Consider the following 19295-nt stretch of genomic DNA (forward strand, 5'->3'; position numbering starts at 1 on the left):
CGTCGGTTGGCGCTTCGCCACTGTGCATGCGTGGGTTGGCGCCGCCCCCAGTCAGCGCCAGGATGTAAGGCTGGAGGGGAGTGAACCACTCCAGTGCCGTGAATCGTTACTGCCCGTGCCCGTTTCGCGGCATTGTGAAACGCGATGGCGTTCACGATGGTGCAGACACTTAGTCCCACGATTGGTGAATCGATCCCCATATACCGGCCTTTCGCCCATATCCCTTGATATCTTTGCTTAACAAAAATCTAACATCTTGATTCAAATAGATTGGATCATGCACCTATCAATTTATTGCTGGCTGGAGTTCAAACAGTGGACCTCACCAATGATACACTGACGATTGAAATTTGAAGTAATGAGAGGAAGTTGAAATAATACATGATTCCGTTCAACACACACATACAACTCCCAAAATGACAACAATTTCTGTATTTTTAACTAATAGAAAGGGCATGTTGTCAATGAGAAGTTTCAAACTGTAAAATATACATTTAAAAAATTAACTTATTAACTTCATTGTCATGGATTTTGCATATTTTTACTCTGGCATGAAGCACCGATCTTGCCAGGTCCACTGATTTCCACGTCTGAATTCCTGATTCTCATTCCTGGGCCACAGATTGGTGAAAGCTATTCTACTGAATCCATTTGGTTTCTTACAGAAGCTATCCCACCAATGTGTGAAATAAGGGAGGGACACCTTGGGCTGGGCTTTACAACGTGGGGTAGAGAATTTGATTTTGGAACATTGGGAAGTACACAGCTGTGATAGATCTAAGTTGCAGCACCAAAAAAGCATTTGGAAAGACACATATTATGGAGTAAGCCATGATATAATAATTGGTGTTTGTTTTATGCTACTAAGTTTGTTTGGTGATGGAAAACCCCTTTATTATTCTCCCCTCACAGACCCTTGCAATCTGCACAAAGTAGAACTCTCAAAAACATTAGTTGGAATTACTCCCTGATTTGTAATGCTCTTGTGGCATGCTTCATTCAAGTAGTGATTTGTCCCTGCCTGTCACTGGTCTTCTTACCTTGTTTTTTTCATTCTAAAAAATTTACCGGAGAAGTTAGAAATGTAATAATTTTCAAAATGGTTGTACATTTAAAATCTAGTATGAGTATTCGGAGTAAATCTGATCCTGGGTCATAGCAATGATGGCCCGTTATCTGCCTGGCGATGCCTCCAAAACCTTTATATATAGTTGAAAAAGACAACTGTGATTTGGATGTAAATCCATATTCCATATTAGGGGCTGGTTTAGCACAGGGTTAAATAGCCGGCTTTTAAAGCAGACCATGGCAGGCCAGCAGCACGGGTTCAATTCCTGTACCAGCCTCCCCGAACAGGTGCCGGAATGTGGCGACCAAGGGCTTTTCACAGTGACTTCATTTGAAGCCTACTTGTGGCAATAAGCGGTTTTCATTTCATTTCATTTTCCACTGTGGCAGAGACTTGTTGCAATACACTTATGGCACTATAGGGACTATCTTCTAACATGAACTTGTTTGGGAGCATTGTCCACCACCAGCAACGTTTGGAATATGTTGCACTATTGCCCTTGGTTTTCTGATTGAGCATGGTGAAGTTTCCAGTTTTTAGCCTGATCATTTAGGGCTCCTACCAGCAAGATAAAGTCAGAAAATTAACCCACATTTTCCACACCCAAAATGTCCTATAACTCCAGTTCTGTTGTTTTCTTTGCTGATAAATTTTCAATGAAAATGTCAGTAGCTAACATGAGGCATTTAAGACAATCAAGATTATAATGCAAACTTGACTGTCTCATCAAATAAAGATGATCAACATTCATCACCCACCCTTTATAGTGTCACATTTCAGAAGACGGAAGAGACTATTGGGGGGGAAAAACACTATAAAAGGTTGTCTAGCTTTTATTTTTAGTAGTAATTTATCAGGTCGACGATATTTTAACGGAGCAAATCGTGCAACGTTGTTTTTCTTTTGGTCATTTTAGTTTTGTTTGAACACAGTAGAAAAGGGAAGCAGCTGAACTTCCACCTGATCTATCTTTGCCCTCCCTCCCGTGCGGCACGTCATTCAGAAAGAATTGGGGGGGGGGCAGAGCTCGGGATTTGCTGCAGAAAAGACGGCAAGAGGGAGGCTCCCTCTCTCAAGGGTTGTGGATGGGGATCCGCCATTTACGAAGCTCAGCGCCGTGCCCGAGCTGATGTGAAGCGGGGTGGGTGCCGGGCTCTGGCCGTCATGAAGAGGAAGAACGAGAAGCGCAGAGGCTGTGTGTCGAAGCGGCGCTCGGTGAGGAAGAAGCCGGAGGAGGAGCAGCCTGCGGCGGCAGCGGCACTTGCGGCTGCTACCGATGTTTACATCAGGGTGCAAGGTGAGGAGAGCAAATGTCACGGTACAAAAGCGGAACAAATCATCTGTTGTTATTGGTGTGTCTCAAATACTTGCCTCCTAAAGTCTGGTTGCTGCGGATGTAAGCAGCTCTTGAGGAGAAAAAGCAACTGCTTCAACCATTTTTATTTTCTGTTGCTCCCCTCGTTATTATTTAAATGTCAAAACAGGGCCGGTCGTTAATGAGAATACTTCTTTGCAAAGCAGAAATCAGAAATGTTTTTTTTAAACATGCACTTCTCAGTGAATGTCGCTGGACAATGGTTCACATCGGCCAACCATGGCATTTTACCAGAACCCAGCATGAAACCGGCGAGATGGATTAGACAAGGCAGTTGAAAATTACGTGTATGTTATAGTAATCATTTGTTTTATTGACGTTGCCAAGGACGCGATTATTTTTTTTTTCAAAAATATATCTCAACAAATGGGTCTGAAGGAAGGGTTATAAAGGTGTGGACATGTGTATTAAAATTGGTGCTAAAAAGGGATTGTCATCAGTGATTTCTGTTTCGGTGAAGGGAAAGATTTAGGAGAAGCTGTGAGCCATTCTCATCACTTGTGCATTTTCAGAGCATACGTGCATCATGCTGTGTGAACCCCACCAGTTGTTATGTGGATGTAAACATTGGCCCAAAGTTTTCTGCAGTGCAATTTGATGACAATTATTTTATCATGATTTCAAATGTGAGATGACAATATTTTAAAAGTTTCCAAGCAGAGGTTATTTTTAATGCATACGAGTAAATTTGATCAAAACAGTTGAGTGAGTGAGTGAGTAAATTGTCTCAGGTTTGCGATTGAACGAGATATTCCACAGAATAGTTACCCAGTCCATGTTTGGTCTACACGACTATAGACCAGACCACATCCTGAGCAGTGAATAAATACAGTATTCAAAATTAAAACACAAATTGCTGTTTCACCTTGAAACTCTTGAATTGTTCCATAATGAAGAAGACTATCATAAGAACATAAGAACCAGGAGTAGGCCATCTGGCCCCTCGAGCCTGCTCCGCCATTCAATTAGATCATGGCTGATCTTTTGTGGACTCAGCTCCACTTTCCGGCCCGAACACCATAACCCTTAATCCCTTTATTCTTCAAAAAACTATCTATCTTTACCTTAAAAACATGTAATGAAGGAGCCTCAACTGCTTCACTGGGCAAGGAATTCCATAGATTCACAACCCTTTGGGTGAAGAAGTTCCTCCTAAACTCAGTCCTAAATCTACTTCCCCTTATTTTGAGGCTATGCCCCCTAGTTCTGCTGTCACCCGCCAGTGGAAACAACCTGCCCGCATCTATCCTATCTATTCCCTTCATAATTTTAAATGTTTCTATAAGATCCCCCCTCATCCTTCTAAATTCCAACGAGTATAGTCCCAGTCTACTCAACCTCTCCTCATAATCCAACCCCTTCAGCTCTGGGATTAACCTAGTGAATCTCCTCTGCACACCCTCCAGTGCCAGTACGTCCTTTCTCAAGTAAGGAGACCAAAACTGAACACAATACTCCAGGTGTGGCCGCACTAACACCTTATACAGTTGCAACATAACCTCCCTAGTCTTAAACTCCATCCCTCTAGCAATGAAGGACAAAATTCCATTTGCCTTCTTAATCACCTGTTGCACTTGTAAACCAACCTTCTGTGACTCATGCACTAGCACACCCAAGTCTCTCTGAACAGCGGCATGCTTTAATATTTTATCGTTTAAATAATAATCCCGTTTGCTGTTATTCCTACCAAAATGGATAACCTCACATTTGTCAACATTGTATTCCATCTGCCAGACCCGAGCCCATTCACTTAACCTATCCAAATCCCTCTGCAGACTTCCAGTATCCTCTGCACTTTTCGCTTTACCACTCATCTTAGTGTCATCTGCAAACTTGGACACATTGCCCTTGGTCCCCAACTCCAAATCATCAATGTAAATTGTGAACAATTGTGGGCCCAACACGGATCCCTGAGGGACACCACTAGCTACTGATTGCCAACCAGAGAAACACCCATTTATCCCAACTCTTTGCTTTCTATTAATTAACCAATCCTCTATCCATGCTACTACTTTACCCTTAATGCCATGCATCTTTATCTTATGCAGCAACCTTTTGTGTGGCACCTTGTCAAAAGCTTTCTGGAAATCCAGATATACCACATCCATCGGCTCCCCGTTATCTACTGCACTGGTAATGTCCTCAAAAAATTCCACTAAATTAGTTAGGCATGACCTGCCTTTTACGAACCCATGCTGCGTCTGCCCAATGGGACAATTTCTATCCAGATGCCTCGCAATTTCTTCCTTGATGATAGATTCCAGCATCTTCCCTATTACCGAAGTTAAACTCACTGGCCTATAATTTCCTGCTTTCTGCCTACCTCCTTTTTTAAACAGTGGCGTCACGTTTGCTAATTTCCAATCCACCGGGACCACCCCAGAGTCTAGTGAATTTCGGTAAATTATCACTAGTGCATCTGCAATTTCCCTAGCCATCTCTTTTAGCACTCTGGGATGCATTCCATCAGGGCCAGGAGACTTGTCTACCTTTAGCCCCATTAGCTTGCCCATCACTCCCGCCTTAGTGATAACAATCCTCTCAAGGTCCTCACCTGTCATAGCCTCATTTCTATCAGTCGCTGGCATGTTATTTGTGTCTTCCACTGTGAAGACCGACCCAAAAAACCTGTTCAGTTCCTCAGCCATTTCCTCATTTCCCATTATTAAAACTCCCTTCTCATCCTCTAAAGGACCAATATTTACCTTAGCCACTCTTTTTTGTCTTGTATATTTGTAAAAACTTTTACTGTCTGTTTTTATATTCTGAGCAAGTTTACTCTCATACTCTATCTTACTCTTCTTTATAGCTTTTTTAGTAGCTTTCTGTTGCCCCCTAAAGATTTCCCAGTCCTCTAATCTCCCAGCAATCTTTGCCACTTTTTATGCTTTTTCCTTCAATTTGATACTCTCCCTTATTTCCTTAGATATCCACGGTCGATTTTCCCTCTTTCTTCCGTCCTTCCTTTTTGTTGGTATAAACCTTTGCTGAGCACTGTGAAAAATCGCTTGGAAGGTTCTCCACTGTTCCTCAACTGTTCCACCATAAAGTCTTAGCTCCCAGTCTACCTTAGCTAGTTCTTCTCTCATCCTCTTGTAATCTCCTTTGTTTAAACACAAAACACTAGTATTTGATTTTACTTTCTCACCCTCCATCTGTATTTTAAATTCCACCATATTGTGATCGCTCCTTCCGAGAGGATCCCTAACTATGAGATCATGAATCAATCCTGTCTCATTACACAGGACAAGATCTAGGACCGCTTGTTCCCTCGTAGGTTCCATTACATACTGTTCTAGGAAACTATCGCGGATACATTCTATAAACTCCTCCTCACGGTTGCCTTGACCGACCTGGTTAAACCAATCGACATGTATGAGATGTCATCATGATGAGAACTACAAGTAGAAGTAAGTGCAGAATAGTAATCCAATCAAAGGGGACAATGATGCAGAGTTGATTGTTTTATTCGTCATCTGGACCCCCAGATTAATAATTGCCTGAAAAGCTGCATGAAATATCCAATACTTATGTTTATGTTACATTGTTTCATTTTGTTTTTTAGTCTAGCATAATGGACCTACTTAATATAAGTGATGCAGAATAATTTCGTAAATTACCCGCTGGTTTAAATCGTGATTTATTGATAATTGTTTTAAAGCACTGATGCCTGTTGTCATCTTTATTTATAGTGCTGAAAGATTTTGCCACCAAGGCAATGAAAACCAATAGCCAGCTTGATTGGCGATAACCCTCCCATCCCTCATATCAGTATTTTGATGGATGTATGTGCATTTATTGGAACTGCGCCTGTAGGTGTCTGTAATGAACTTGGAAGGAAAATTGTGGATCGGCGAGGGGCGACATATATTAGTTACACAATTATACATGCAAACTTATTTCAACGAATATTATTACAGAAAATACAAGCTACATCATATTCTGAAACTTGTGAAAACCATGGTTTCAGCTAAGTTTGTTCCTAGAAATAGTACAATTTATAATGGCAGTCAGGATCTATAGAATGTGCTAAAGTGGATCAAATTTGCTACAATAATGGGACATACGAAAGAAATACATAAATACTTCATGTAACATAATTTGTTAACCAAAGTTAACAGTTTGAATAAATTGGTCACATTAAGGATCATATGTATCTTGATAATGTACGTACTGTTTATACAACTGGCATGAGTCTACCATAGTAAATTTACAAAAAATTAAGGGGAAAGACTGAGTTGGGGTGCCCCAGTGTTGGAACCACTATTTCTAAATTGTATCAGTAAGTTGGATTCTGAAACTCAAGGCACATTAACTACATTTTCATATACCAAACTAGAAGGAATATTTTCTTCATGGTGAGAGACTGTGGAATATAGATACATTTCAGTACCCATATGTGTAAATCACTAAAGCTAGTGCACAGATACAAAAAGTAATTTTAAAAAAAAAAATCCAAGTGAAATGCTAACTTTATCTTGAGGGGATTGGAATATACAAGTGACGTAATGCTTCAGTCGAACAGACCCTTGTTTAGATCCTGTCTGGCATATTGTATCTGTTATGGGCAATGCTTTTGGAAGGATATGTTGACTTTGTTGGGATTGCAGTGCAGATTCACCAGAATAGTTCCAGGGCATAAAAGGTTGAATTATGAAGACAAGCTACATAAACCTGGCTTGTATTTTTTTGTGTTTAGAGCAGTGATGGGAAACTTGGGCAACATGAGCAGCCCTCCTGCACCTCCATGGGCCACAAAATTGAAATACGGCTTGCTCACTAACCGTGACCCCGTGAATAATATTAAATACATTGAATACACACCAGATATTTCCTATGTTATAGGAAATACTTTATCATTTATATATTAATAGAACTATCATCTTCAAATGCTAAAAGCAAAAGATGTATTTAAACTTCGGACGCAGAGGGAGTGTACAGCTCCCGCAGTCAATCTTGTGTGCAAACGACGTGCACCTCACTTCACATGCCCTTGCTTTTTGTGAATATCACTTCAGTCATACCGGAAATCAGTGGATTGTGGCAATCCTGTGCTTGGATAACAGTCAACAAAATGTCTTGTGGGCCACACTCAAAATCTAGATGGGCTGCATGTGTCCTCTAGGCCACGGGTTACCCATCACTGGTTTAGAGGATTGACTGGTGATCTAATTGCAGTGTGTAGAATTATGGAATCATTCAATAGGTTAGAGAGAGGAGTTGTTTTTTCCAGTGAAAAATACAGAACAAAAAACAAATTCAATAGATTAGAGCAGGATTTTTCAAACTCGGGGCAACCCGTGGGTCAGTTGTGGGCTGGTTTTGGGAGGGTTGCGGAGTGATCGGGTGCAGTGCTCTTAATTGGGGGAGAAACACGCTACAGCCACGACCGGTTTTTTTAAAATGCCGGCTGCGACCGGCTTGCCCACATATGTCTAAGGCACTTGAAGAGTAAACATGGCGTGTTCGAGGACAAACCTCTTGATCTTTTTCAAAGGATGCAGTGAAAACTTAAATCATCAGCTGAAGTCCTTAGCAGAAATGTTACATTGAATGACAAAGCACAATTAGCCTCTTGCATGGTAGCTTACTGGATAGCTAAATAGAAAATGCCCCACACTATAGCAGAGAGATTAATTCTCCCTGCAGCAATAGCCATCGTTCGTATGGTTCTACATAAGAGAAACTGAAATATATTCCACTTAGTGATCACAGTGGCCCACCGAATGTGTGAAATTGCTGAGAATTTAGAAGCTCAGTTTATTTCGCATTTAAAGTCAGCACAGGAGTTCTCAATACAACTGGATGAAAGTACAGATGCATATGTTTGGCACAATGAATTTGTTGAGATATTGCTGTGCTACCTGACATTACCAACCAACATGACTGGTGCAGAGATATATGAAGCGTTAAATAGTTACATGGTTGGAAAGTGCGGGCTCAACTGGGTTCATTGCAGAAGAATCACAAGCGATGGGGCAGCCAACATGACTGGGAAAAAGAATGATTAAGGAGACAGCTGGTCGGGACATTGTTTGGAATCTTTGTTTATTCACCGTGAAGCATTGGCATCAAAAGGAATTCCATCCAATCTTGAAGTTGTGTTGAAAGGAATTGTGAAAGTTGTGAATTTCATTAAACACAGCGCACTCAATGCCAGGCTTTTTGAGGCTCTGTGTGCTGATATGGGGCCGAGTGTAAATTTATTGTTCCACACAGAAGTACTTTGGCTGTCAACGGGTTGGGTGCTTGACAGATTTGATGAACTGAGGTATCAAATCTACGCTTTCCTCCTTGAGAAATCGTCCCCGCTGGCTGATTTGTTTGGTGATGAAACTTGGATGCTAACTATGCCTTACCTTGCAGACAACTTTTCGATTCTGAATGTACTGAACCTCAAATTGCAAGGGAAGGATGATGATTGCTTTTGACACTGTGAAGCAATAGATGCTTTCCAAAAGTCATTGAAAATTTGGCAAGTACAAAACCAAAACTACTTCATGTTCCCACACACTGCTACAACACATCGAAGAAAAAAGTGTCAGTAAGGGAACTATCAAAAGACTGGTAAGCCATATTCAGTCGCATCCGGTTGCACTGATCAACAGTTTTCATTGATACTTTCCAGAGGAGAAGTTTCAGATTTTGAGAGAGAAGCAGTGGGTGAAATATCCTTTTGAGTTTGAGACCCCAGAGTTCAATATTAACTTACAGCTGACTCCAAATGAAGAGACTGAGCTTCTGCACCTCACCTGTGACAGCACATTAAAATCATGCCACAAGTCAATGAGGTTGTCAGCATTCTGAGTAGCGTCTCCGAGGAATATCCAGTGCTGAATAAAACAAGCGTTAGGTTGCTTTTGCCCTTCTCAATCACCTACATGTGTGAGGTTGGGTTTCTGTCCTCATGAAGATGACACAAAGAAATCGGCTGAACTTTGCACCTGATTTGCGCATAGCGATCCCCTCCTGTCAACTTGATTGGATTGAAATTGTGAGAACCAAGCAGGCTCACCTCTCGCATTAAAGGTAAGAGAAAGTAGTGTGTTGTGAATGTCGGTCGGTGTGGGTCATGAAGGTTGGCCGGCTGGTCAAAATGTGTCCCGAGAAAAATAAGTTTAAAAAAACACTGGGTTAGAGAGAGGAGTTTTTTTCTGATACAAAATACAGAACAAAAACGATCTTGAAATTGGAGCTAGGAATTCAGAAGTGATATCAGGAAGTGTTTTGCAAACAAAGGGATGGGAAAATTTGGAATTCTCTCCTCAAAAGGTTGTGAATGCTGGGCTAATTGAAATTTTAAGACCGATTTGATGCATTTTTTTATTGGGTGAGAGTCTGAAGGAAGAGGACTCGAAGGTGGATAAGTGAAGTTGAGATTCATCAGGATTGAATTAAATGCCAAAACAAGCTTAGCGAGGTGGCCTAAAAATTATGGAAAGAGCTGAACAAAGTGCATCAGTGGGCCAAACATTTGTTGTAGTATGCCTTTAAGGATGTGAGCGTGTCGCTGTATAAATCACTAGAAGGGAAAAAAATGTAAGTATTGCGTGTTCCAGTTTTAGGTTCAGATTTGCATCAGCAACGTGAAAACAACAGCTCCTCGTGCTCCAGGCATTGCAACAACAAAGACAGTTCCCATGTGCCTAATCTTCTGAATGAACTCTAAAGTTTGTATACCCAATCCCTTGTGCATGATTGGTGCCTTGTGTCTTGTAATGCAAGTAAGTCAAGGCCTTAAAGATTACAACATGGAGTGCAGTGTGGGTTCATTCTGCATGGTAATGGTGGGAACTAATAGACCTCTTTAATAGAAGTCATGATATGGTGGCAAGGACAAAACATAATTAAATAGTTACGGCATGATGAACAGCGCTAGTTCATGCTACATGGCATGAGAAGATATGAGACGTTCAGGACCGAGTGCAACAAAGTTGCAGCGATGAAAATGCGGCTTGGTGACTGAAGAAAAGCTTTGGAGACACCATGTTGAACAAGTGCTCAGACAAAAAAGCTGGTGAGCAAATGGAACCTTGTGGTGAGATTGCAGCACATAGCCTGTTGGGTCATTGAGTGGGACAGCATGTTGGAGACCAACAGCGGGTTAACTCAGTAAAGAGAGGCAAGCGACCAGGACATGGGCTGGATTGATAGCGACCAAGGGAGAGTCAAAACATGTTTCAGAATGTCAATCTCGTGCAACACGTAGTTGTCATCATACCATCAGAAGTGTTTGCCAAGATTCAAATCATCTGGAAAAGTTGGCACAGGGGAAAATGCCTCTACGAATTCCAAAGACATGCATCCACAGACATGGAAAGCCATGGCAAAACATACTACTATGACATTTTCAGCATACAATGATTTATTATTTCCACGTGCAGTGATTCATAGTGCTGGAATGTAAGTAGGATCAATCACCCTGGGTGTCACAGATATTCTACATCATGGAAACTAATGGCAAAATGATGGCAGGTCTACCAGCATGTTGAGGTCTCGCATTGTTAACAATCTATTGAATCAGTCAGACTTCACAAAGCAGATTAAACTCAGAAGTTACTAATATCACCACAGTTCATGGTCTAACATCAAAATATCCAGAATTTGACAATGTTGACAGTTTCCAGGGAGTTGCAGCATTACACTTGCAAATCCCATCTATTGATCCACTATGTAAGTTCAGGATTCACACAAAAGTCAAATTGCTGGTGAAACAGGACTAAATGGTAAAAGATGGAATCATTAGAAAAGTACAAGTCCCCACCTTGGTGCAGCTTGATCATGTGTGTTATAAAGAAAGATGGATCATTGAGAATATTCCTTGATCCACTACATTTAAACGCAGCTTTGAAACATTGTCCTTACAAAAGACTCATATTTGAAGAGTTATAATATTAATCTTTGTTAGTGTCACAAGTAGGCTTACATTAACAGTGCAATGAAGTTACTGTGAAAATCCCCTAGTCACCACTTTCCGGCGCCTGTTCTGGTACACTGAGGGAGAATTCAGTATGTCCAATTCACCTAACAAGCATGTCTTTTGGGACTTGTGGAAGGAAACCGGAGCACCCGGAGGAAACCAACACAGACACTGGGAGAACGTGTGGACTCCGTACAGACAGTGACCTAAGCTGGGAATGGAACCCGGTTCCCTGGTGCTGTGAAGCAACAGTGCTAACCACTGTGCTACCATGAAATCCAAGATGCAAAATTCTTCTTGATGCCAAGCATGGTTATCAATCAGTACATCTCATAGAGAAGTCTCAAGAGCTTACTACATTTCGTACCCCATTTGGACAATATTGCTGTCAAAGACTTCCTTTTGGGTTCTTGGTTAGCCAGGATTTCCTTCAAGCTCCAGTGGACTGCAGACCACCCCCGAAAACCAGGCCAGCAACAGGCACGCAGCAATGCCATAAAGTGCCGAGCACTAGGCTTGTGCTGGTAGCACAGCGGACTCTTTCCTCCCCCCCCCCCAAGCTAGCATCAGGCTTGTGACAATGTCCTTATGCGAGGGAGAGACGGCCATGATGAAGACAGGATGTGTGAGGCAGGCTGCTTTGAAGACCCCAGGTAAGCAAAGTGAATGAGAATGGGAGATTGTTGGGGATGAGGGAGACTGGGGTGGGGGGGGAGACTGTGGAGGGTGGGGATGGGGGAGACTGGGGTAGGGGGGACACTGTGGAGGGTGGGGGGAAGTATGTGAAAGTGGGGGGGGAGGGAGAGTGTGACAGGGTTGGGTTGCACACTTGAGGGGAGGGAGAGCGTGAGAGGGCCGGGTTGCATGGAGGGAGACTTTGTGATGGAGTTGCAGGGTCCATGGGAGGGAGAGTTTGAGAAGAGAATGGGCAGGAGGAGTGAATGTTTGTTTGAAATCCATTATCCGAATCACAGCTGCATAGGGAAGGTCTTACGAGGAAAGGCTCATGGAATTGAGGTTGTTTTCGTTAGAGAGGAGAAGGCTGAGAGGTGACTTAATAGAGACATATAAGATAGTCAGAGGGTTAGATAGGGTGGACAGTGAGAGTCTTTTTCCTCGGATGGTGATGACCAACACGAGGGGACATAGCTTTAAATTGAGGGGTGAGAGATATAGGACAGATGTCAGAGGCAGTTTCTTTACTCAGAGAGTAGTAGGGGTGTGGAACGCCCTGCCTGCAACAGTAGTAGACTCGCCAACTTTAAGGGCATTTAAGTGGTCACTGGATAAACATATGGATGAAAATGGAATAGTGTAGGTCAGATAGGCTTCAGATGGTTTCACAGGTCGGCGCAACATCGAGGGCCGAAGGGCCCGTACTGCGCTGTAGTGTTCTATGTTCTATAATTAAACTCCATTTTTGAAGAGCTTGTACCTGACAAAAATATGGAATTGACTGAGCAAAATCTTGCTCTTTCAGACACTTTATGAGCTGTTTAAAATTAAGATCAGCTTCTTTAGCAATATGAAGTGACACTATCAATCTGGCAGTAAAGATGCAGAAAATTGAAGGTAAGACGAGGAGAAAGCAAGGCAAAAATGCAGAGTTTGCCATTTTACTTTTAAAAGTTTGAAGTATTGAACAGTGCACATTCATTCTCCTCCATCAAAAGGATGGATGAATTATCTGATAACTTAGACTCTATTTCTGGAGATACCTCATTGGCTGAAAAAGTTGAACAAGAAGTGGACTCTGAAATGATAACAGAACTACAAGATATTGCTGATCATGAAATTTCCAAAGCTCATAATAAAGCTATGTGTGCATTTGTTCAAAGATGTAAATTATCTGGAACAACTGGTTCTGCGTTATCGGGTCAGTTTGAAAAGGAATGTTCATTGGAGCAAAGTGCTGAGACGTGTTGTTGCCCCAGTTAACCTGCTGTCTTCTTTGTGACTAGCTCTGAGAGGACATGATGAGTCATCATTGTCAAATCGAAGAGGTAATTTCTTTTTTAGCTTACCTTGAATATCTTCGTGAACTTGATGAGCTTCTCAATGAGCATTTGAAAAGTAATCAACGTTGTGGCTGAGGGAAGACCAACCTTTTAACGCACCAAACCTACAATATCTTTATCACTGTCATGGCAGGACGGCTCAGAAACAAATTCACTAATGAAGTAAAACATCCAAATACTACTCCATAATAGTTGATTCAACACCAGATGTGAGTCATGTGGACCAATTAACATTGATTTTAAGATATGTGATATGAAGTTGAAGAGCGATTTTATTTGTTTTGTCCAGCTACAATCCCACACTTCTGGAGATGACCGTTTTGGAAATCATTGCAAATTTAGGTTTGGACATCAAAAATAGTCGTGGACAAAGCTTCGATAATACCGCAAATGTGACGGAAAAATATTCGGGGCTATAAGCAAGATTGAACAATGCAAGCCCCTGTGCATCACCAGCTGATTTGTACGGGATGGTCTTTGGGCAACATTTCCGAATTTGGAAACCATTCTGAAAATATTTTGAGCAATACCTGGCACAAATGCCCCGGGTGAATATTCTGTTCATTCTGTACCAAAAAAGTTAAACATTATTTGAAAAGTACAATGAGTCATAAATATTTGATGTTCAGCAATATGGACAATTGAAAGTATTTCTTTACAAGATTCTACCTGTGATGATGTAATTGCCAATTTTGTTAAGAAAAAGTGTAGAAAAAAGGCTATCTAAATTGCCATGTCAACAAGGGCTGAAGCAAGAACAATCTTTTAAATCTGTCCCTCTCCCATAATTACGAAAGATTCGACACTAGAAACCGTGGAAAACCATCATTGAATAATGGCCTGTTTCAATTCAGCATGTCCACGAACATGTGAGTCCATTTTGGCCTTATTGTGACGAGCTAAGCATCTCCTGGGGATTCATTGTTAAAGGCAGGCAGGTCAACATGCCCAAATCTTTGTGACCTGATATTCTTTTAACAATCTCATCACTCGTACATAGGCGTAGATCAGTTGAGAAGTCTTGAAAGAGAGCTTTGACTGGGTTTGAACAATGACATTGAAGTAATTGTTAAGAATTGCGTGACGTGTTAGAGAATATGCCAAGTGAGAACAAAGACCCACTGATTCTGCATTAACTTCCTACCCATTCTTAGTTCAAAATTGCATCCAACCTCTTTCATGGTTTCATATCATAGAATTTACAGTGCAGAAGGAGGCCATTCGGCCCGTCGAGTCTGCACCGGCTCTTGGAAAGAGCACCCTACCCAAGGTTGACACCTCCACCCTATCCCCATAACCCAGTAACCCCGCCCAACACTAAGGGCAATTTTGGATACTAAGGGCAATTTATCATGGCCAATCCACCTAACCTGCATATCTTTGGACTGTGGGAGGAAACCGGAGCACCCGGAGGAAACCCACGCACACACTGGGAGGATGTGCAGACTCTGCACAGACAGTGACACAAGCCGGAATCGAACCTGGGACCCTGGAGCTGTGAAGCAATTGTGCTATCCACAATGCTACCGTGCTGCCCATGGTAATGACTTCATCGTTATCTTTTGGACAGCACGGTGGCGCAGTGGGTTAGCCCTGCAGCCTCACAGTGCCGAGGTCCCAGGTTCAAACCAGGCTCTGGGTCACTGTCCATGTGGAGTCTGCACATTCTCCCCGTGTTTGCGTGAGTTTCGCCCCCACAGCCCAAAGATGTGTAGCGTAGGTGGATTGACCACGCTAAATTGCCCCTTAATTGGAAAAAATGAATTGCGTACTCTAAATTTATAAAAAAAGAAATCATTGACTACTTTCCAAGCACCCATTTTTCAAAAATTGCATGATGTGTCAAGAAAAATTATTGCCCCAATACAGTAAATTTTCAGTTTATTTGGCGTGTCTAGAGAGATCATTTCAGATAATCATTTCAGTAAGCTTTTTCTTTTTTTTTTTAAATATAAATTTAGAGTACCCAATTATTCTTTTCCAATTAAGGGGCAATTTAGCTTGGCCAATCCACCTAACCATCACATCTTTGGGTTATGGGGGTGAAACCCACACAGACATGGGGAGAATGTGCAAACTCCACACGGACAGTGACCCAGGGCCCGGATTAAAACCCAGGTCCTCAGCGCTGCAGTCCCAGTGCTAACCACTGTGCTGCCCCTGGTAAGCCATTCAATTTCAGGATATATGTGAGAAGTGTAATATCGATCACACCACCTCTCCTCATTACTCTAGACCTAATAGCCCAGCTGAATGAATGATTAGCATGGTAGAACCTCTAATCCTCAAATATAGACAGGCCAAGAAAGATCTACACATTGCATTGTTAAACCTGAGAGCAACACTATTCCAGCACCGGCAGATCTCGTGTTTGACCACTGTGTACTAAGTAACCCACTCTTAACTATTCTACTCTCTCAGAAACTAGAGAGCAACTTTTAAAACTACAAGGGAAGGTGACCAACGTGCACAATAAAATGCAGGTAATGGCCAAGTTTGCAGTTGGAACAAAGGGTTTGCATCAAGATCCCACACAAGGTACATGGCAACCAGCAAAGTTAGAAAGGATATTTTCAGAACCATAAGATATAAGAGCAGAAGTAGTCCGCTTGGCCCATCGAGTCTGCTCCGCCATTCAATGAGATCATGGCTAATCTGATATTATCCTCAACTCCACTTTCCAGGGTTATCCCCATAATCCTTGATTCCCTTACTGATTAAAAATCTGTCTATCTCGGCCTTGAGCATACTGAATGACCCAGTTTCTACAGCTCTCTGTGGTAAAGAATTCCACAGATTCGTCACCCATCTGTGTCTTAAATGGGCGACCCCTTACTCTGAGATTTTGCCCTCTAGTCTTAGACTTGCCCACAAGAGGAAACAGCCTCTCGGCATCTACCTTGTCAAGCTCCCTGAGAATCCTATATGTCTCAATAAGGTTACCTCTCATTCTTCTAAACTCCAATGAGTACAGGACCAATCCAATCAACCTCCCCTCATAAGAAAATCGCTCCATACCCGGGATCAACCCAGTGAACCGTCTCTGGACTGCCTCCAATGCCAGTATATCTTTCCTTGGATAAGGGGACCAAAATTGTTCACAGTATTCCAGGTGTGGTCCACCTAATGCCTTGTATAACTTCAGCAGGAGTGCCTATTTTTATGCTCCATTCTCTTTAAAATATAGGCCAATATCCCTAATAACCTACTGAACTTGCCTGCCAGCTTGATGTGATTTATGCACGAAGACCCCAAATCCCACAATGCTGCAGTTTTCTGCAGTCTTTCTGCATTTGAATAATATTCAGCTCCTTTATTCTTTCTATCAAAGTACATAAATTCACATTTTCCTACATTACACTCCAGCTACCAAGGTTTGACGCACTCACTTAATCTGTCTATATCCTTCTGTAAACACATTGTGTTATCCCCACCACTTGCCTTCCCACCTCTTTGTTAATCGTGTATTCACTTCCCTTGTCCAAGTATTCATATATATTGTGAATAATTGTGGCCCCAGCACTGATCCCTGTGGAACTCCACTAGTTGCCATCCTGAAAATGCTCCTCTTATCCCAATTCTGTCTTCTTTCAGTCAGCCGACCCTCTATCCATGTTAATATACAAACCTCAACACCATGGGCTCTTATCTTATTAAGTAGCCTTTTGTGTGATACCTTTATCGGACGCTTTTTAGAAATCCAAGTGTATTACATCTACTGGTTCCCCTTCATCTACCCTACTTGTTAGCAGCTCAAAAGAATTCTCATAAATTGCCAGGCATGATTTCCCCTTCATGAATCCATGCTGGCTCTGTTTGATTATATTATGCATTTCTAAATGCTCTGCTATTACATCCTTTATAATGAACTCTAATATTTCCCCTGTGACAGAAGTTAAGCTAACTGGCCTACAGTCCTATGAAATAATTACACACAAAGGTGCAACATTGAGGAATACCCAAGGACAAATCCGATTTCATTAATTTGCTCAACCACTGTGCAGTCCTATTGCATCGCGAACAAGATCCCAAACGCAACCAAGAACAACATCCCAAGAATGACTACCCCATGGATCACTGTGTGGAAGGATACGATCACAAATGTACAAGCAGAGTAACTTTATACTTTTAGAGGCTCATAGATACATCAATTCCATGCGGGTATGTATACATGAGCATGCACATAGCGATACTTGTTTGGAAGGGGGAAAGTAAAGTAGTTTTAAAAATAAAGGGGGTTGTTGTAGTATGTCTTTCAGGATGTGAGCAGTTATACATCATGAGGGAAAATTACATATTTCAGTTTCACCTTTGCTTTAAGCAGAGCAGAGCCATAACAGGTGATCGTGCTCCAAGCTTTACAACAATGTAAGACTGTTCCCATGTGTGCCTAATCTTAGTAAATGAACCCACAATGTATTTACCCACTCACTGTGCATCATTAGTGCCTTGTGTCTTACACAGCAAATACACCAAGGACAAGACAACAATGGCAGATGCAATTTAATGCAGCCAAGTATAAAATTCTTCAGGTAGAAGGAAAGTTAATGGAGCAACATACTTATCAGAGGTGTTGAAATACTATGGATGAAATTGTAGAAGATCTCAACATCTTAGTGCACTGAACGCTCAACATGACCAGCCAATGCAAAGCAGCAGGGTGGAGTTATGGGGGGGGGGTTTGGTGTTGTGACCCTCCTACCCAATCACTTTGGATCAGTATGTTGGCGCTCAACCAAAATTGACTGTTTTAATTTTACTCAAATTTCTGTTCACAATTGTGTTGCTGTTTTTGAACCAGATGCTTATTATTGCATGGTATTGGAGGTTTTGTTGTGGCTATGGTGCAGCACCCTGAAACATTAACTGTGTGGCTGCCTCATGCTGAACTCTGCAAAGAGGTGGGTGATCTCCTCCTATCGTTCACTCCGATGTGCCCTGAACGCAACTCCAGCAAAAACTGACCCTGTGAATTTTCTTGAGATGGAGATGCCGGCGTTGGACTGGGGTGAGCACAGTAAGAAGTCTTACAACACCAGATTCACCTGAGGAAGGAGCAGTGCTCCGAAAGCTAGTGTTTGAAACAAACCTGTTGGACTTTAACCTGGTGTTGTAAGGCTTCTTACTGTAATTTTCTTGAGGGCACCACCGTAGCACAAGTGGATAGCAGAGTCCCAGGTTCGATTCCCCGCTGGGTCACTCTGCATGGAGTCTGCACGTTCTCCCCATGTCTGCGTGGGTTTCCTACGGGTGCTCCGGTTTCCTCCCACAGTCCGAAGATATGCAGGTTAGGTGGATTGGCCATGATAAATTGATCTTAGTGACCAAAAAGGTTCGGAGGGGTTATTGGGTTACGGGATAGGATGAAAGCGAGGGCTTAAGTGGGTCGGTGCAGACTTGATGGGCCGAATGGCCTCCTTCTGCACTTTTGTGTTCTATAAATTTTCCCTTTTAAACTATTCTTACTCATCCCACAGCCCATTCAACTAAGTTTGTTGAGCGCAGATAACCGGCTTATTGGATTTGTATAAGACAAATATACACAAGGCACTGACTGCCACTGACATTTTCAAACAACTAAGGAATGTATTTCTCCAAAACATGAAACTTATTCTCACTAGAAAGTCACTCTTCGCCATTGAGCTGAAAACTCTAAACCCCAACCTCTAGACTCCAGATAAATGTGAGAGGTAATGCATTTTGGTAGGTCTAACATAAGAGGGGAAATATACCGTAAATGGCAAAACTCTTAGGAATATAGTAAGCCAGAGAGATTTGGGCGTACAGGTCCACAGATATTTGAAGGTGGCAACACAAGTGGACAAGGTAGCCAAGAAAGTACACTGAATGCTTGCCTTCATTGGATGGGACATTGAGTATAAAAATTGGCAAGTCATGCTACAGTTGTATAGA

At 42.1% G+C, this 19295-nt stretch overlaps 1 protein-coding gene across 2 annotated transcripts in view; it reads left to right on the top strand.

The window, feature by feature from the left end:
* Positions 1–2068: 2068 nt before the first annotated feature.
* The window catches only part of LOC119970337 (dual specificity protein phosphatase CDC14A-like), a 166183-nt gene continuing 148956 nt past the window's right edge, over positions 2069–19295 (top strand). The window contains exon 1 of one of the 2 annotated variants that reach the window (XR_005461587.1): positions 2069–2366. Coding sequence is in view for 1 of the 2 variants with exons in the window: in XM_038804781.1 (XP_038660709.1) it covers positions 2234–2366 (133 nt within the window). In the remaining variant the exon portion in view is untranslated. The remainder of the gene's footprint in view (positions 2367–19295) is intronic. The other variant, XM_038804781.1, reaches the window with a different exon arrangement.

The sequence above is a fragment of the Scyliorhinus canicula genome, chromosome 8 (assembly GCF_902713615.1).
Source record: "Scyliorhinus canicula chromosome 8, sScyCan1.1, whole genome shotgun sequence".
NCBI classification, from domain to species: domain Eukaryota; kingdom Metazoa; phylum Chordata; class Chondrichthyes; order Carcharhiniformes; family Scyliorhinidae; genus Scyliorhinus; species Scyliorhinus canicula.